Consider the following 15,691-nt stretch of genomic DNA (forward strand, 5'->3'; position numbering starts at 1 on the left):
ACCCAAAAAGCCAGGGTGTCCAGGGACTTTCCTGAATGGCACAATGTGTTCACCTGAATTTGGACAGTTTCCCATCCAACTGTAGCTCTGCCCCCCCATGACAAATCTCATACTCCTTGGCCACCCACATTTCTTAGTGTTTTATGGTTTTATTGTACTCTGCTTTGAGAACTGCTTGTTACACACCAAACCATAGTTAACCTGACCCAGTGTCCTTATCACAACACAGCATTTCATTCAGATTTCTTATGAGGAGAGGGAATTGATGCAAGGACTGCCACCTCCCCTAAAATAAATGGGCAACCCATCCATAACACAGCTCTTTCTGTAAGTGAGCATGCAAGGAGCCCTAGGACCAGATACTGGTGTGGACACATTGGAATAATTGTCATTTGTATGGACAGACGCTAAATGACACCCAGCCTAGCTAGTGTGAAAACGAAGCATTCCTGAAAGGAAAAGCTAAGTAACCAGACTTGTGTGGGCTGATCGTGCTTTCTCAGAGGTGAATTAATGGTAATATCATTCTGATTGTGGATTTCCTGGCTGTAGGAGCATGGTGTTGAAAATGTGTTTGCGGGCTAATATTTCCTGCGCTCTACTTCATATTAAGTCTTACATGTGCCAGTATCTTTCAAATGAACTTGTTTTATAAGAAATTAATATGGTATTTTATTCATGTAAGAGTTCTTTCAATTTATTCTTTTCTAATCTTGTAAAGCTGTTATAAATATATCCCTGTTTGTAGATTCAAACCTATTCACAGTATGTTACTTACTCTATTCATTGGGGGGACGGGACAAGTTTCTCTAATGGTTGAGCATCCTTGAAAGGAAGTACACCTGCCTCTTTTAGTTTAAAAAGTAAACCTGTAATTCTAAATAATCAAATTCAGGATTAAGCTGCAAGAAATATGAATGAGGACAAAATATAAGATGCATAGTGTATGAGTGCAAGGCAATGAATGCAGAATATGAAGTGTGTGTCTATTTTGTGAAGCTTGGTTAGGTATGTAATACTGTACTTGCTGGTAAAAAATTATTATACTTGTAAAAGGACCCTGTATTACTGAGAGTTTCTTTCAAGTATCAGCTTCTTAGTCATTAGCAGGAACTTCATAGCCCCAAGCATCTTTTAATACCCAAACCAACAAAATCTCGACCAAATAAGCATTCAAAGCTGCCCTCTGTAGGCCATACTATAGGCTGCATAGCAGATCAGCTCCTATTAGCTGACATGAGGTTCCGCAAATAAATGTAATGATCCCTTGAGCCTTGACCTTTAAAAAGAAAATAATTAAAAGTAGCCACAAAAGGTTGTGAGGAGGAATACTTTGGGGAAAGGTGCCGGCTTAAACCTTTTCCTTCAACACTCCCTCTGCTATTTTTCTCTGGGGGGTGGGGTGGGGGACAGAACTCTTCCACTCAAGTTCACAACTTCCTACAGCTGCTTTTCATTACAAAACTATCATGAGATTGTTGCATGTATCTGCCATGTAATTTCTTGTTTGGTCTCAATTCCGTTTTGTAACATTGTATTGTGATTTGGCTAGATGTCATGGCTGTGATTTCGATGTTTCCAGAAATCTCTTAGGATCAAGAATTCCATTTTAAGTTCTTGAAATAATTCCATATAAGGGTCATTATCTTTTTTTACTTGTGTTTCTTGATCAGTAGTGAAATGAACTCTGGTGACTTGGTGATCAGATTTAATGCCTCCTTGAAGTTAGGACAGGAATTTAATTTAGTGCAGCATTACATTTACATTGTCACAATACTTATAAGATTGTTGCAATTATTAATGTACATCAGTTACAGGGCTTATAATTAATTTTGCAACAATAACAGATCACCAGTAAAGTGGATGAATGCTGCACACAGTATAATAATAATTTAACTTAAGACGATGCTTAAATATATGATGATCTGTAGGAGAATTTTCATGTCAAGCAAATAAATACCTGTTGGTCAATATCTTCTCCTTTGGGTTGATTCCTTTGACAAGGATGTCCTTAGGGACACAGGCAGAGTTCCATTTCTTGCAATGAAGTTATTACCCAGCACTGATTCTATTTTAGAAGTGTTGGAGTACTGAAAGGCAGAAAAAATCTCTGGGGTGGGGGGCTGTATCAGGTCCTGTATCAATCTAGCAACTGACGTTCTTCCCAGCATAAGTATGCATCAGGGCAACCAAGGCTGCTTCTGTGTAAAAACAAAAACAAAAAAACTTAACAGGTATGAAGCTAGTTTAGAAATGAATCCAACCAGGCTCTTCCAATATTAACTGCCACCACTCATTTGGACATCATGCCTGGGCAGGGAATGTTATCATTAACTACATTCTTTGGATATATGAAGATGCTTCACTTGTCTTATTTCACAAAACATTTGAAAAAGCATGTTAAACATCTTGGTCAGAGAGTTTAAAACCCCCCTGATATTTTACCTTCCCATGCTATTTTGCCCTTTTACAATCTTTAGTTGTGTTAAGTGGGAGAGCTGTTAACATACCCAGGCAACCCCTCATTTCTGCATGTTTAATATGTGTGCAACTGTGTTTGGCATTGCACCAAACCTGGAAGTGACCTGGAAACATCATAAAGATGTAACTGAAACATCACTATAAGGGTGGGGTGGAGGTGGAATAGGGGCAGAGTGGGGCGGGGTAGGGTGTTTGCAGGCCTTCTGAATGGGTTTCAGTAATACACTGCCTGTATATGTTTTATTCCTGTAGGTGTTTTTGTTTTTAAGTGGCAAAGATACATAGCCATTCTTAACAGATAACGTGTTACAGTAAATATTTCTAGAGCCTACCAGTGCTGTGTTTACAATTAATTGGTATCAAGTAAATCACTTCAAATTTAATCTCTTTGAAATCATACTAATAGTATGGTAAGAGCTGAATAAAAACGGGAGGCTTAAAATTGTGGGAAAGACTTACCTGAATGATCTTTTCGTACTAATTAGTTGATATTTATTTAGGTGCTAAAGATTATTTCAAGGCATGCCAGAACTGTCATCTTGACAGATGTACATTTATTGAAACACTTTCCTTTTCATCTATTTGCCACACCCCTTCATTCCCAATTTCACTTGTTTCCACAAAATTTGTGTTGTCTTGAGCAGCTTAAATGGTGGTTGATCTTTGCAAGGCTTGCAAAATTATGTCTTGCTGGTGGAAGGGAGATAATGGAATGGTAATCAGTGTTGTATTCAGAAAAGAGACATATTGGACTTTTTATGCCAGGAGGTGTCTTGAGAATTTAGAATTCAGCTATTTATTAGATGGTGCCAACCAATTTACTTTGGATTGCTGATACAGAAAATTCAAAAATTTAGTTGGGTGTTATAGTGTAGGGGAATCTTAAGATAGAAGCATGTGTATATTCTCATGAAGTGATGTTTTAAAGGGGGGGCTGTAGTTCAGCAGTGGTTTGCATGCAAAAGCTGCTAGGTTCAACATTAGGAAGCCACCTTATACTGTTACAGACCATAATTCTATCTAGTTCAGTATTGGCTACACAGACTCAAAGATTCTTCAAGGTTTCAGATACAGTGGTACCTCATGTTACAGACGCTTCAGGTTACAGACTCCGCTAACCCAGAAATAGTGCCTCAGATTAAGAACTTTGCTTCAGGATGAGAACAGAAATCGTGCGGTGGCGGCGCAGTGGCAGTGGGAGGCCCCATTAGCTAAAGTGGTACCTCAGGTTAAGAACAGTTTCAGGTTAAGAACGGACCTCCAGAACAAATGAATTTCTTAACCTGAGGTACCACTGTAGAAGCCTGGAGACTCCAGAAATTGGAGAAGAGCTATGACACTGTGATGCAGGGCATGTTTTCAGTGTAGGAGTTCCCAGCTTCAATCACCAGCATCTGTAGTATAGGAAAGTGGAAGGTGAGAGGGAGCACTTGGAAAGCCCCCTGTTTAAAATCCCAGTGAATGTGAATGAGTCTTCTTCAACCTCATCTCTTCCCATTGCTGAGCTACAACTTCCATCATCCCTGATCATCACTGTGCTGCTGGCAGTTGGTCCAACAACTGCCAAGGACACCAGATTGGGGAAGACTGTGTAAAGAATGCTGAGCTAGATGAATGTATTTTTTGACTCTGTATAAGGTAGTTTTCTATTGCTGCTGGTTATGAGTCTCATGCTCACACAAATGAACAAACAACTTGTTTCATATTTGATGCAGGAATGCCTTATTAAAGAAGAAAGAAAGTAAGCTGTGGTGCTTAGCCTAAAAATCTATAGTCTCTTGCTTATAACAAAGATTTTTAGGTATCTGGTGGAAAGAGGATTTGGGAGAACAATTAGCTTTCTGAAATGTAATGCTTTCTGTCTACCAGCCTGACTTTCTTAGCAGCTGTACATATCCAGGCATTCCAAAATTCCATTTTGCAACATCTAGCATGCTTTGGTAAGCATTGTGGGTCCCATCTGCTTCCATTGTCTATCAGCTACTGTTCATTCTAGATATCTCACCATGAGGTTTTAGCAGATCCTATTTGCTACTCCATGCATACGGTATGGTTTATTGTCTTAGCTAGCTAGTAATCTTTGACATTTGGGCAGTTGATTTTGCTTTACAGAGCAGGTGAAAGTTTCTGATAAAATTAAATTTGGCCAAGGTGTTGATTCTTAAGCATCAGCAGTTACAAGCCAAACTTCGGAAGAGTTGGCCAGCACTGGCATTTCCACTTAACTGAGACACTGGATCATCAAATATGCACAAGCAGATGGTTAGCCTCATGTTAATTACAGAACACATTTGAGCCAAATTCAGACAGATATTCGTGGTGATTTGCATACTGCAGACTTAAGATTCCTTTTTCCAATGGAAAAGCCCTTGAATGAATGACTTATACAGCCTACTGGATATTTCTGATAAGGCCATCAGTTCAGAACCAATTAACACTTGGAATAACTTCCTATCACAGGGTTCTAGGCAGCATTTTATATTTTATTGAGATAAGCAGAGGAGTACAACATGTGACTTTGCAATTGCTGTAGGTAGGTATGTGTAATGTAAATTAACAATTGGTTCTGTTAAACTTTTATTTCTCTTGACAAAAGTATCGTATACAAAAAAGCACATTTATTTAAACTCTACTTTCAGCTGCCCTTATTTATGATCCTGCAAATGTTCCCTATATAAGCAATCTTACCTATAGGTGAGTGTTCTTGGAGCAGTCTGCTATCAAAGGAAGCTGTGGCCTGGAGGTTCTTACTTTTTATCTCTCCAAATGCCTAAATCAGTTGTTCCAAATTGCCGACTTACTTAAAGGATGAGTCCTGGGCTATGTGTCCTGCTCTCATTTGACTAGAGAGAGGCTGTTTGGATGCCCTTAATTTTCTGAGGGTCCATTGTGGGTTATGTTCCTGACTTTCAAAGCTGGAGAAACAGTTATTGAACTGAGGCAACAGAGAGTTTTTGTAGCCTGTGAGTGACTAATTTAGCAACTAAGGGAAAATAAAAGAATAAAAAAATGTGGTGCTGTTCTATAAATGGAATTCTTACATACATTTAAAAATAGAGCTTCTTTGGGTTGCTTTTGAGGAAGTAGCATAATTGCAGAATAGTGTGCCTCTCCTACTTGGTTAAGTTGCTGACGTATTAATGTAGTATCAGAAATAAGTTGTATAGCTGTTCAGGAAAAAGGTCCTGCCATGATTAAGACAATATGCAGTGCTTTAAAACCATATGAACCTGAGAGGAATTGCTGCTGGTTGGCTTGTACCTGCCACTTCTACTTGCTTGACGCATTGAGTAAATATATGTTGAAATTGGGCTAGCTAGTTCAATTTGAGGTTATCCACAGTAAAACCTAGGAACTGATTACGTTCTCTGAAGTGAAAATGTTAGGATGTATGTTGGGGTAGAAACAATGTACTTATTTCCTTAGGATCCTGACTCTGTGTGATCCTGATTGTATTTTTGTGATAACAGGGGCATGGTCTGAGATATTAAGAAGACAGATCTCCAAGTTGTGGACCTAAGACTTTCTGTGATTAAGAAATAATCCATTCTGGAGTAATTTTTACTCATTATGTGAACAGCCCTCTCTCATGCAAGGAAGCCTTTGGGACACATGTCTGATAACTACTTAGTATGTGGCTTAACTACTTGGTTTGTGGAAGGAAACTCTATTTTTGAGCCTGTGCTCATGTAGTAAAATGGATATGTGGGTATTCTTTACACATGATGGTGTATATTTGTACAATATTTGTGTACTCCTTTTCTGCTGTAATATTTCTCAAAGCAGTTCCCAATAATAGAACTGGATTTATAGACAGGTCATACTGCCTTGGCAATTCCGAATTGCAGGTGCTGTCAATGGGATCATGTGATTCCTTGTTCTGCCCCTCAAAGGTGGTGGTGACAAAGAGATGTCCTAGTAGCAGATGTTTTTCAGAGTCCTAGACTGATACCTTTTGAGAGAGGAGACCACACACATGTGCATGCCTTGTAGTGTTCACCTCACCGTTCATTGTATTTTGTGGAGTATCTAGAATTCTGAAGTTGTGTGGCAGACCCTTTTTTTAAAAAAAAGTATTTTTATTAAAGATTTCTTGGTTTACAAAAGTATGTGCAATGTCTCTTTTTTCAAGTTACATTTTCTTGATCAGTTTCATTTGTTGATACATTAGTGTTACATTAGGAAGAAAAGGGGGAAAGAGGTGGAGGGGGAATGGTGAGTGGGGGTGGGGTCGGGTGGCAATGTTTCTATTTTACTTAATGTGTGTGGGGGGGGGTTGTGTCAGCGTCACTTGTGCAGGTTCTCTTTGCTATTTGCTTGTGTTCCTTTAGTGGTGAGAGAGGTTGGGGTTGGCCTAGAGTGTGATTGTTTATTTGTGATTGGCTGTGGTGAACTTTGTTTTCATGTGTGAGTGGGGTAGGTGGATGTTTTGGATCAGGTAACCAAATTGATTCATATGCTGTTGGTGGATTCTTGTCGTTGTCTTGTTGGGCTGTGTATGTGATAAAGGGGAGCCATACCGGGGTGAAGGCGTCATCTTCTATTTGTCCCCATATCAGTTTCAGTTTATTGGTTAATTTTTCTAGTAAGGCTGTTTCCCATGCTATTTGGTACCATTGGTCCATGCTTACTCCTGACAGGACTCTCCAGTGTCTGGTTATGATGTTTCTGGCTGCTGAGAGTAGGTGGGTTATGAGTTCTTTGTGATGTGTGGGCATTATTGTCTTGGAAGAGGCAGACCCTTTCTTCATACCCTGCTTGAAACTTAACTTCAGTTCTGGGCGACAATACAGGATTTATTCAAGTTTCTGAGCCCTGTTGGCTGGCTGACTGTTTTTATTTAAAAAATTGTTTGTATTATTTGGAAGAAGTTGCTAATGAAAGAATTCTGTGTTTGCAAAAAGACTGGCATGTAGCTCAGTATAATGTGTGGCATAGTGCGTCCTAGCAGCTGTTGCACCATAAACTTAAATATGCTTACCCATTGAAGGCCCAGGGGTATTCTGTATGCTTTTATCGGCATAGAGTTGATACCTTTAGGGGTCATGCTAAAATAAAATTATTTATTGTCAACAATGAATGTTTAATAATGTAATTTCTGGTACAGACCCAAACATTCAAGAAGAAATCTGCTGCCTTGTTCTCAGCAGATTTCTCCAGCTGCAGCTGAAGTACCATTGGTTCTGACAGTAATCTTTTAGTGCTAGTAATCACACACTCCATGCTAACTGTTTTTATAGTAATAGCCAATGCTTGAGAATCCAAAAGTAATAATTCAACTGAAATAGTGTGAAATGAATTAGATGCTTTCAATTCTTTCATGTGAATAATTTCAGGCATTCATTCAGCAGTGAAGGAATGTCTGCTTAAGGGGTTTGAGGGTTTCTGTTTGTGTGTTTCTTTGTTTTGTAACTGACCCAGTATTTTCTTAGGAGAGTTCAAGTACATTTACCTATACAAGCACATGTGTATGCACGTGCTCGCATAAGAATTGGATAGGACTGTATCTAAAAATACTGTCATCTTATTTAATATTTAACCAGTTTTCTAAACATGCAGGCAGCCCTTTTCCCAATAGGATAGAAAATGAAACTGAACTGATTGTGGTGGCTACATTTTTAGTGCTTTCTTCTGTAATCCAAGTTTTAAAGAAAAGGCTTTGGTTACATTTATCTCAGTGCCTTAGATAAATCAGCAGCTTCTATAGTTCAGTTTTTTATGGTAAGTTGTTTTAGAAGTTGAATGGAATCCATTCCGGAAGTCCGTTCGACTTCCAAAACGTTTGGAAACCGAAACGTGGCTTCTGATTAGCCGCAGGAAGCTCCTGCAGCCAATCGGAGGTTGCGGAAGCCCTGTTGGACGTTCGAGTTCCAAAGAACGTTTGCAAACCGGAACACTCACTTCTGGGTTTGCAGCGTTTGGGAGCCAAAACGTCCAAGTACCAAGGCATTTGGGATCCAAGTTACGACTGTATAGCCGGGAAGGTGGCATACATAAAATGTGCTGTGCATCAGGGGAATAACAGAGTTCTGACAAGGGTGTTCAGACTTAAGGATTTGCTTCCCCACACAGTCATTTAGCAGGGGCAAAACTAAACTTTATTTCACCTGGGTCAAAGACCCAGTTTGGCACCCCATGCATATTTGCGTGTGTACACACACAGGTTGGGAGCCTCGATGGTGCTTCTCTGGAGGCTTCAGCTGGGGCAAAAAGCCTGACTAGACCCCCCTCCCCCGGTAGTTACGGCTCTGTCTTAAATTGGGTCCAATTAGTACACTTTCTTGTTCTCCATCAACTCCCATTTTCTCCTTGTGGCCTCTCATTTTGAGTTATAGCAGATCCATCCAATACCAGTGTGGTGTGTTCAGGTCCAATGCCATTGTGATAACAGCAAGAAGAGTGTTAAAATTTCTATAGAAACACCAAAGTTCAAAAAGCTTGTGTTCTGCTTCCCCCGCCCCCTCTACTCACACACATTCATCTTTGGATTCAAGCCATAGTGAGTTCAGGCTGCAGGAGAGGGGCTTTTTGCTGGTGGCACCCAGGCTTTGGAACACCCTCCTGAAGTAAGTAAGACTGGTGCTAACACAATCCTCATCCCAGGGAGACTATTGAACTCCTGAATCCCTGCGTTCAGGCTGTTTTGAGCAACTGAGGGGGAACAAGATGAACCTTAATCCAGATAAGACAGAGGTCCTGTGGAAGGAAAAACATACACTTTTGTATGGAGGTTTGTAACTGATTCTAGAAGGGGTTGCATTTCATCTGAATGATCAAGTTCACATTATGTGAATACTGCTAGAATCCATGCTAAATGGGGATGATGAGATGGTAGCCGTGGCCAGTGGTGCTTTTTCCAGTTTTGGCTGGTTTGTTAGCTGAAACTCTACCTGGAGAGAATGAATGTTGTCTCAGTTATCTATGCACAAGTGAGTATCTAGGCTGGACAACTGCAATGTACATGAGGTGGCTTTTAAAAGTGGTTAAGAACTTTCATCTGGAACAAATAAAAGTTGGTTGGGGCTGGGTGGTTAAAGTGCTTTGCACCTACATTATACCAGCTGCACTGTCCCAATGTGTTTCTGAACCCAAATTAAAAGTGCTGGTGATAATCTTAAAAGCCCGTAATCATTTTGGGACTGGGTTACCTACAGCAGTGTTCCCCAACCTTGGGCCTCCAGCTGTTTTTGGACTACAACTCCCATCATCCCTCGCTAGCAAGACCAGTGGTCAAGGATGATGGGAATTGTAGTCTAAAAAACAGCTGGAGGCCCAAGGTTGGGGAACACTGACCTACAGGACTGTGCATGGAATGGAACCTCTGAATCTACCTTGTGGGCTCTGCTCAGGCCAGTTTCTTTCTTTTTACAGATACCTGAAGGAATTCCGCACAGAGCAGTGCCCACTCTTTGTGCAGCACAAGTGTACTCAGCATAGGCCCTATACATGCTTCCACTGGCACTTTGTCAACCAGCGTCGCCGCCGGTCTATCCGCCGTCGGGATGGCACCTTTAACTACAGTCCTGACATTTACTGCACCAAATATGATGAGACCACAGGGATCTGTCCAGAAGGAGACGAGTAAGTTACTCAAGGCTGCATCTAACTTGACCAGATGGAGGTTCCAGCCTGCACTTACAGAGAGGAGAGAATTCAACAAACCAGCTTTTTAAAAATCATGCAGAAGAACCCATGAAGAAATGTGGAAACGCTGCAGTAGAAACTTGAACAAAAAATTAATCATGATTGCACCACACCTATATATTCCCCCCCCCCCCCAAATGAAGGCTGTAATTCAAAGGTTTTTTTGCTCTGGAATAATCCTAGAGAAATTAGTGAGGTTTATTTTAAAATTAATGGCCTGAGGATCGTTTCCTCATTTTATATCCTTATTTTACAAAGGATACAAATGGGAAAAAAGTGCTGGATTTGACAACCGTGAGGACTAAAAAATTTTTTTTGTTGGGCAGCATGTTTCAGCCTTTGAGTTTCTACGAGCTCTGTTTTCCCCCCCTCCCCTGTAGGTGTCCATTCCTGCATAGAACTACTGGTGACACAGAACGTAGATATCACCTGCGCTACTACAAAACTGGAATCTGCATCCATGAGACTGACTCAAAAGGAAACTGCACCAAGAACGGTCTCCACTGTGCTTTTGCTCATGGGCCCCATGACCTCCGCTCTCCAGTTTATGATATCAGGTTAGTAGAGGATGAAGTTCCTTGTCTGCAGAAGTATGCTTGCTAAGCCAAAATGGAACAGATCAGAGTACAAAATGCTGCTGAATGTGTAGTGTTTAGCATCAGAAGTATGATGGTGTTCTGTTTTCTCTCTTCCTCCACCCCTGCCCCCCAACCCCGCACAAAAGAATATGTTATATACAGTCCTTTAAGGCCGTTTCCTGTGACTTTTTATGCATCACAAGGTGACTTGGGCAAGTATCTGGGTGCCAGGAGCCCCATTATTATGAATGGGTTTAATATAAGTCAGACTATTGCTAAGCCTCAACCATTGCCCTCACTAGACATAAGATAGTAAGGTGACTAGGAAGAGGTTAAATCTGCCCCCCCTCCAACTATACCCCCCCGAGCATATCTCCACCACCAGATGACTGTCAAAAATCACCTATCAGTTTAAAGAAAGGGATGGTATGACTTTAATTTCTTAGAACAAGATTTGTATAGAAACAAGCAGCCTAAGTGTTTGTAAGATTGGGTGAAACTGGACATTGGCAGCAAACATTGGTCTAGGAATTCTGGTTACCCCCATATATCTGTGAAGCAGAGGGAGAGGACATGATTCGCAGGGAAGATGCTATGGTACGGGAATATGCTCTGAGAAAAAACCCTTTTTTTCTATCCACATTTCCCCATAGTCTACAACCACTTTATCTGTTTTGTCCCACAATGCAGCAGATGCATATCTGAGTCCCATGACTAGAGAGGGAGTACCAGTGGGAAAGTGGCAGCAGGGGAAGGATTAATTACCCTTCCCCTGCCTGCTGCTTCTTCCCTGCAGATCACACCCTCCCCCAGCTGATGTATAGTTGTGTGTTACTGACTGGGGTTCCCAGCCCTGAGTCTGCAACCAAGTGTCTCTTTCAGCCCTTAGAGGTAAATATCATTTCATTAAGTATATGGGAGAGCATGTTTAAAGAGATGTTAACATTAGACCTAAGGTATTCTTTCCAATAGTTCTGTAAGATGAAAATACTTAAGTTTAGGAAATAGACATTGTATTTGTTTGTTCTATTTATATTATGGCTATCAAAAGGGAATATGTGAAGCATGCTAGGAGTTTACTTGGGTTTGTTTTGGGAGGTGGGGAGGATTAATTATGCTGTATTAACTTGCTGGAGGCACACCAGTTGAGATTCAACCAGGATCTTATTTTACCTTCTTCATGAAGCACCATGCCCCTGCGTGCAAATAAATGTGTGTGTTGTATAGGGGATTAATAGAACAACAGTGGAAAATGGGGTGCAATATGTCTTGTAGGAGTTTTCTCCAAAATAGCAGGAGGACAGAGTGCTCATACAAATCCTGAATCTCTAAAAGTGGGCTTAGCAAAAAAAGAAAGAAAAAATGTATGGGAATTCCTGCATTGTGGCAACTCCTATCTGGTAGACACACATCTCTTTCTCTGAATCTTCTCTGCCTGCCTATTGTTCATTTAACTCTGTTCCCTAAGGGAGCTTCAGGCCATGGAAGCTTTGCAGAATGGTCAGACTACATCAGAGGGTGGCATAGAGGGTCAGTCTGCAGTTGCCGCTAGCCATGCTATGATAGAGAAAATACTCAGTGAAGAGCCAAGGTGGCAAGGTGAGTTCCTTAGGGTCTTACATAGGGCTGTCCATTGTTCTTGGACTGCCCGCTCCTCCTATCACAAGGTTCTTCATGTAGGAAGCAATATGCTTGTCATCGCGAATTAACCAGCCACACCTGTCTTCACAGACACAACATATGTTTTGGGAAACTACAAAACAGAACAATGTAAGAAGCCCCCACGTCTCTGTCGACAGGGTTATGCCTGCCCTTACTACCATAATAGCAAAGATAGAAGAAGGAGCCCCAGGAAGCACAAATACAGGTACAGTGCCTCAAGATCTGGTGTTTTGGAAGGGACCAGTAGTTTTGAGTTTTCTTCAAACCTATTGAACCCATTTATGTGATTACTTCCTTTGTTAAGACACGGATTGTAGTAAAACAAATGGTTCTGTTTATTACAAGTGGGTCCCAATCAAATACTACTGTGTGTTCTAGGTTGCAGTTCTCAAGTCCAGGGGTGAGAACTGCAGGCCCAAGCACCAAATGTGACCCTCCAGGCCTCTCTGTCCCAACCCTCAGGACTCTCCCTGCTACCCTTTCTCAGGCACCCCTCAATGGCCCTGCTTTGCACCTTCCTCGAGTGCTTTTGCCTTGCTGGAATGTGTCCTAGAGCTGTGATAATGCCTCCTACTTGCATAGATTGAGAAATGCATGTAGGTGTATAGCCATCTCTGACTTTTGCATGGCTGGAATATAGCCTACTGCACAAAGGTAAGTCATATCCATTGAACTACCCACTTTTTGCTTCTGCCTACACAACTAGCATGGAAACCTCAGGAAGTTGCCTAGGAGGAAATGCAGCTGGAAAAGACTGGAAAAGGTTCTCCACCCCTGAATTAGTCCTGTTGAGAGCAATATATTCCCTTTGAAGTTAAGCTCTAAGGATTGGTTCAGATACTGTTTTTGAGAGGAATAAGGGCTGCTGGGTTGTGTGTATACTTCTGGCAACTGTTAATACTGAAAGTGATCCTAATTGTTATATTTAAGAAAATGTTTTGGGGCAGTTTCTTAACACTGGTTACTTGTTTTTATGCAACCTCTGAGTGTTCAGAATGGGTGGTGGGGAGAGCACCCTTAATTTTTGTAGCTGGGGTAAGCTATTTTGCTATTTCTCACTGTCTGTTCAAGCATCTAGATACTAAAAATGTGGGTTATAAATAATATAATAATATAATTAATATAATATAATATAATATGTAATATGGGCGTTGAGAGCACTTTTTAATCTTCTAGCTTAGAAAGTTTTGCTCTTTTATTTTTCTCTGTTGTAATTTTCCTGTCTTATATTGTTTTGTTTGATTAATTTATCGCCTTTTATCATGCTTCATTTTTTGTTGTATTAATATGCCATTCACCACTTTGAAGCAAGTTACTGTTGTTGTTAGTAAAATTAGTAGTAGTAGTAGTAGTAGTAGTAGTACTTAAAAGTAGTACTTAATAATTGTTGAGATGATATAACTTCAAAAATTGGTGCTGGAATTCTACTGCTGTTCTCTTCCTTCCTCTTTCCTTTTTCCTTGTGTATCATGTCTATTAGACTCTGTATCTTTTAATCTCTGTGCAACCCCTAGAATTTGCTTTATAGCAACATAGTGCTAGCACAGTTTTCAGAGTGGGAATCTCTAGTCCTTGTGAAAATTGTGTTACACGTTGAGACTTAATACTTCAAATAGAAAGGCCACATGAAAAGGTATCTCTCTGAGATCACAGGTTTCCATTAAACTCCCACAGTTCATGTTCAAACTGTATTTCAAGCATTGGTCAGTTTGTTACCTTGTCTCCTGCTGTTGTGTGCTTTCCTCTTCTGTGGGGGCAAAGAAGACTGTCCTCTTGAAACCCACCAGCTTCTGTCCTAATTCAATGTGACCTGAAATCATATGTATTTAGTTCTGCATAATGAAGTAAAACCTTTCACTGCCTTGGGAAAAGCTATATTGCAGGTAGCTAAGGTATTCAATATGCAGAAGTAAGTGGCAGGGATATATGGAAGCAGTAGACTGGGCATCCCTGTTTGGGACAGTGAGATAAGTTTATTTGATGGTACCGAGTTGGAATTGGGTTACTTATTCTATACCATTGCTGCCTTCTTTATGCAGGTCATCCCCATGCCCCAGTGTGAAACATGGAGATGAGTGGGGAGATCCCAGTAAGTGTGACAATGGAGATGCATGCCAGTACTGTCACACCCGCACAGAACAACAGTTTCATCCAGAGGTACAGTGAGCAACCCTTCCTGTTGGCTGCCTGGCTAGATAAATGGAGGGGCTCCAGGGTTTATATGTGCTGATAAACAGTAACACTTCTAATAAAAAGTACAATAAGAACACTGGAAGAGAAAGAATCCAAGGGGTCCTGAGGAGCTGAAATTGCTTGCGATCTTGGATTCTTCACCCATAAGTGCTCCTATTGCCATCTAGACATGCTGGGAAGAATGTTTCCTTGGACATTGAGAGTGCAGCTGGCAGGGGCTGCAGGAACCAAGGTGAGGGGCCAAATGGGGCTTGATGGTTGGATGTAGGAGAGTGAGAAAATTTGGAGTGGACTATGGCACATGCGGAAGCCTAGAAGACACAGACAAGAGGCTGAGGGAGGTGCATGAGATCTAGGTAGTACCCTGAGGGGTTAGGCTGACTCCTTGTCTTGTTTTTCTGAATTTGAGACATAATTCGTCCAAAATGCGAAAAAAGAATTTTTTACTGTCTCATAAGGTATTCAGAGCAAAGTCAGAACAGTGATGGGGAACTAAATGTCATGAAGGCTTTCAAAGTTGGAACAGAAGGTGTGATGAATTTGGGAACTGACACCTGTGCATACAAGGACAGCAGAGTTAGTCTTAGTGTACACAACCCTTATCATAAGAAGACCATGTGTTTTCTAGCAACATTTGATGTTACTGTTGGGACATGGCTGCCCTGTCTATCAGCAGGATCCTTTCAAACTCTAGTTAAACATAGTTGAAGCAGTTCAACTATGTTCCTTTCCTCTTTCCCCAAAGACTGCTGTTCTGGCAGCATTGGGTGGCAGGGGCTTTGGGAGTGGTTCCCATGGATCCATATACACATGGAAACACTTCTCTTGAATGGATACTTATTTTGTGATCTGATTCTGGATCCTTAGATAGAGCCAGTGTATGCACAGGACCATCACTCAGGAAGTTGCAAGAGTCATTAAAGCTGCAGTCCTATACACACTTATATGGGAGTAAGTCCAGCCAAACTTTTGAGCAGACGTGCAAAATATTGTGATGACGTTCTAATCAACTGTATTAATGTGTATTATCAATGGTAATACTGCTAAAATTAATTCTGTGAATGTCAAATATAATTTGGGATCAGAGTTATATGTAAAGCATAACTGAGGCACATCAAACTCAGTTGCATTTC

At 40.9% G+C, this 15,691-nt stretch overlaps 1 protein-coding gene across 3 annotated transcripts in view; it reads left to right on the plus strand.

Moving 5' to 3' along the window:
- UNK (unk zinc finger) overlaps positions 1 to 15,691 on the plus strand; it is a 48,906-nt gene that overhangs the window by 9,202 nt on the left and 24,013 nt on the right. For 2 of the 3 annotated variants that reach the window (XM_053375941.1, XM_053375940.1), the window contains exons 2-6: positions 9,853 to 10,062; positions 10,506 to 10,682; positions 12,172 to 12,302; positions 12,435 to 12,570; positions 14,405 to 14,522. In XM_053375941.1, the coding sequence (XP_053231916.1) occupies positions 9,853 to 10,062; positions 10,506 to 10,682; positions 12,172 to 12,302; positions 12,435 to 12,570; positions 14,405 to 14,522 (772 nt within the window). Of the gene's footprint in view, positions 1 to 9,073; positions 9,212 to 9,852; positions 10,063 to 10,505; positions 10,683 to 12,171; positions 12,303 to 12,434; positions 12,571 to 14,404; positions 14,523 to 15,691 lie in introns of those variants that run through there. The other variant, XM_053375942.1, reaches the window with a different exon arrangement.

The sequence above is a fragment of the Podarcis raffonei genome, chromosome 2 (genome assembly GCF_027172205.1).
Source record: "Podarcis raffonei isolate rPodRaf1 chromosome 2, rPodRaf1.pri, whole genome shotgun sequence".
Classification (NCBI taxonomy): Eukaryota; Metazoa; Chordata; class Lepidosauria; order Squamata; family Lacertidae; genus Podarcis; species Podarcis raffonei.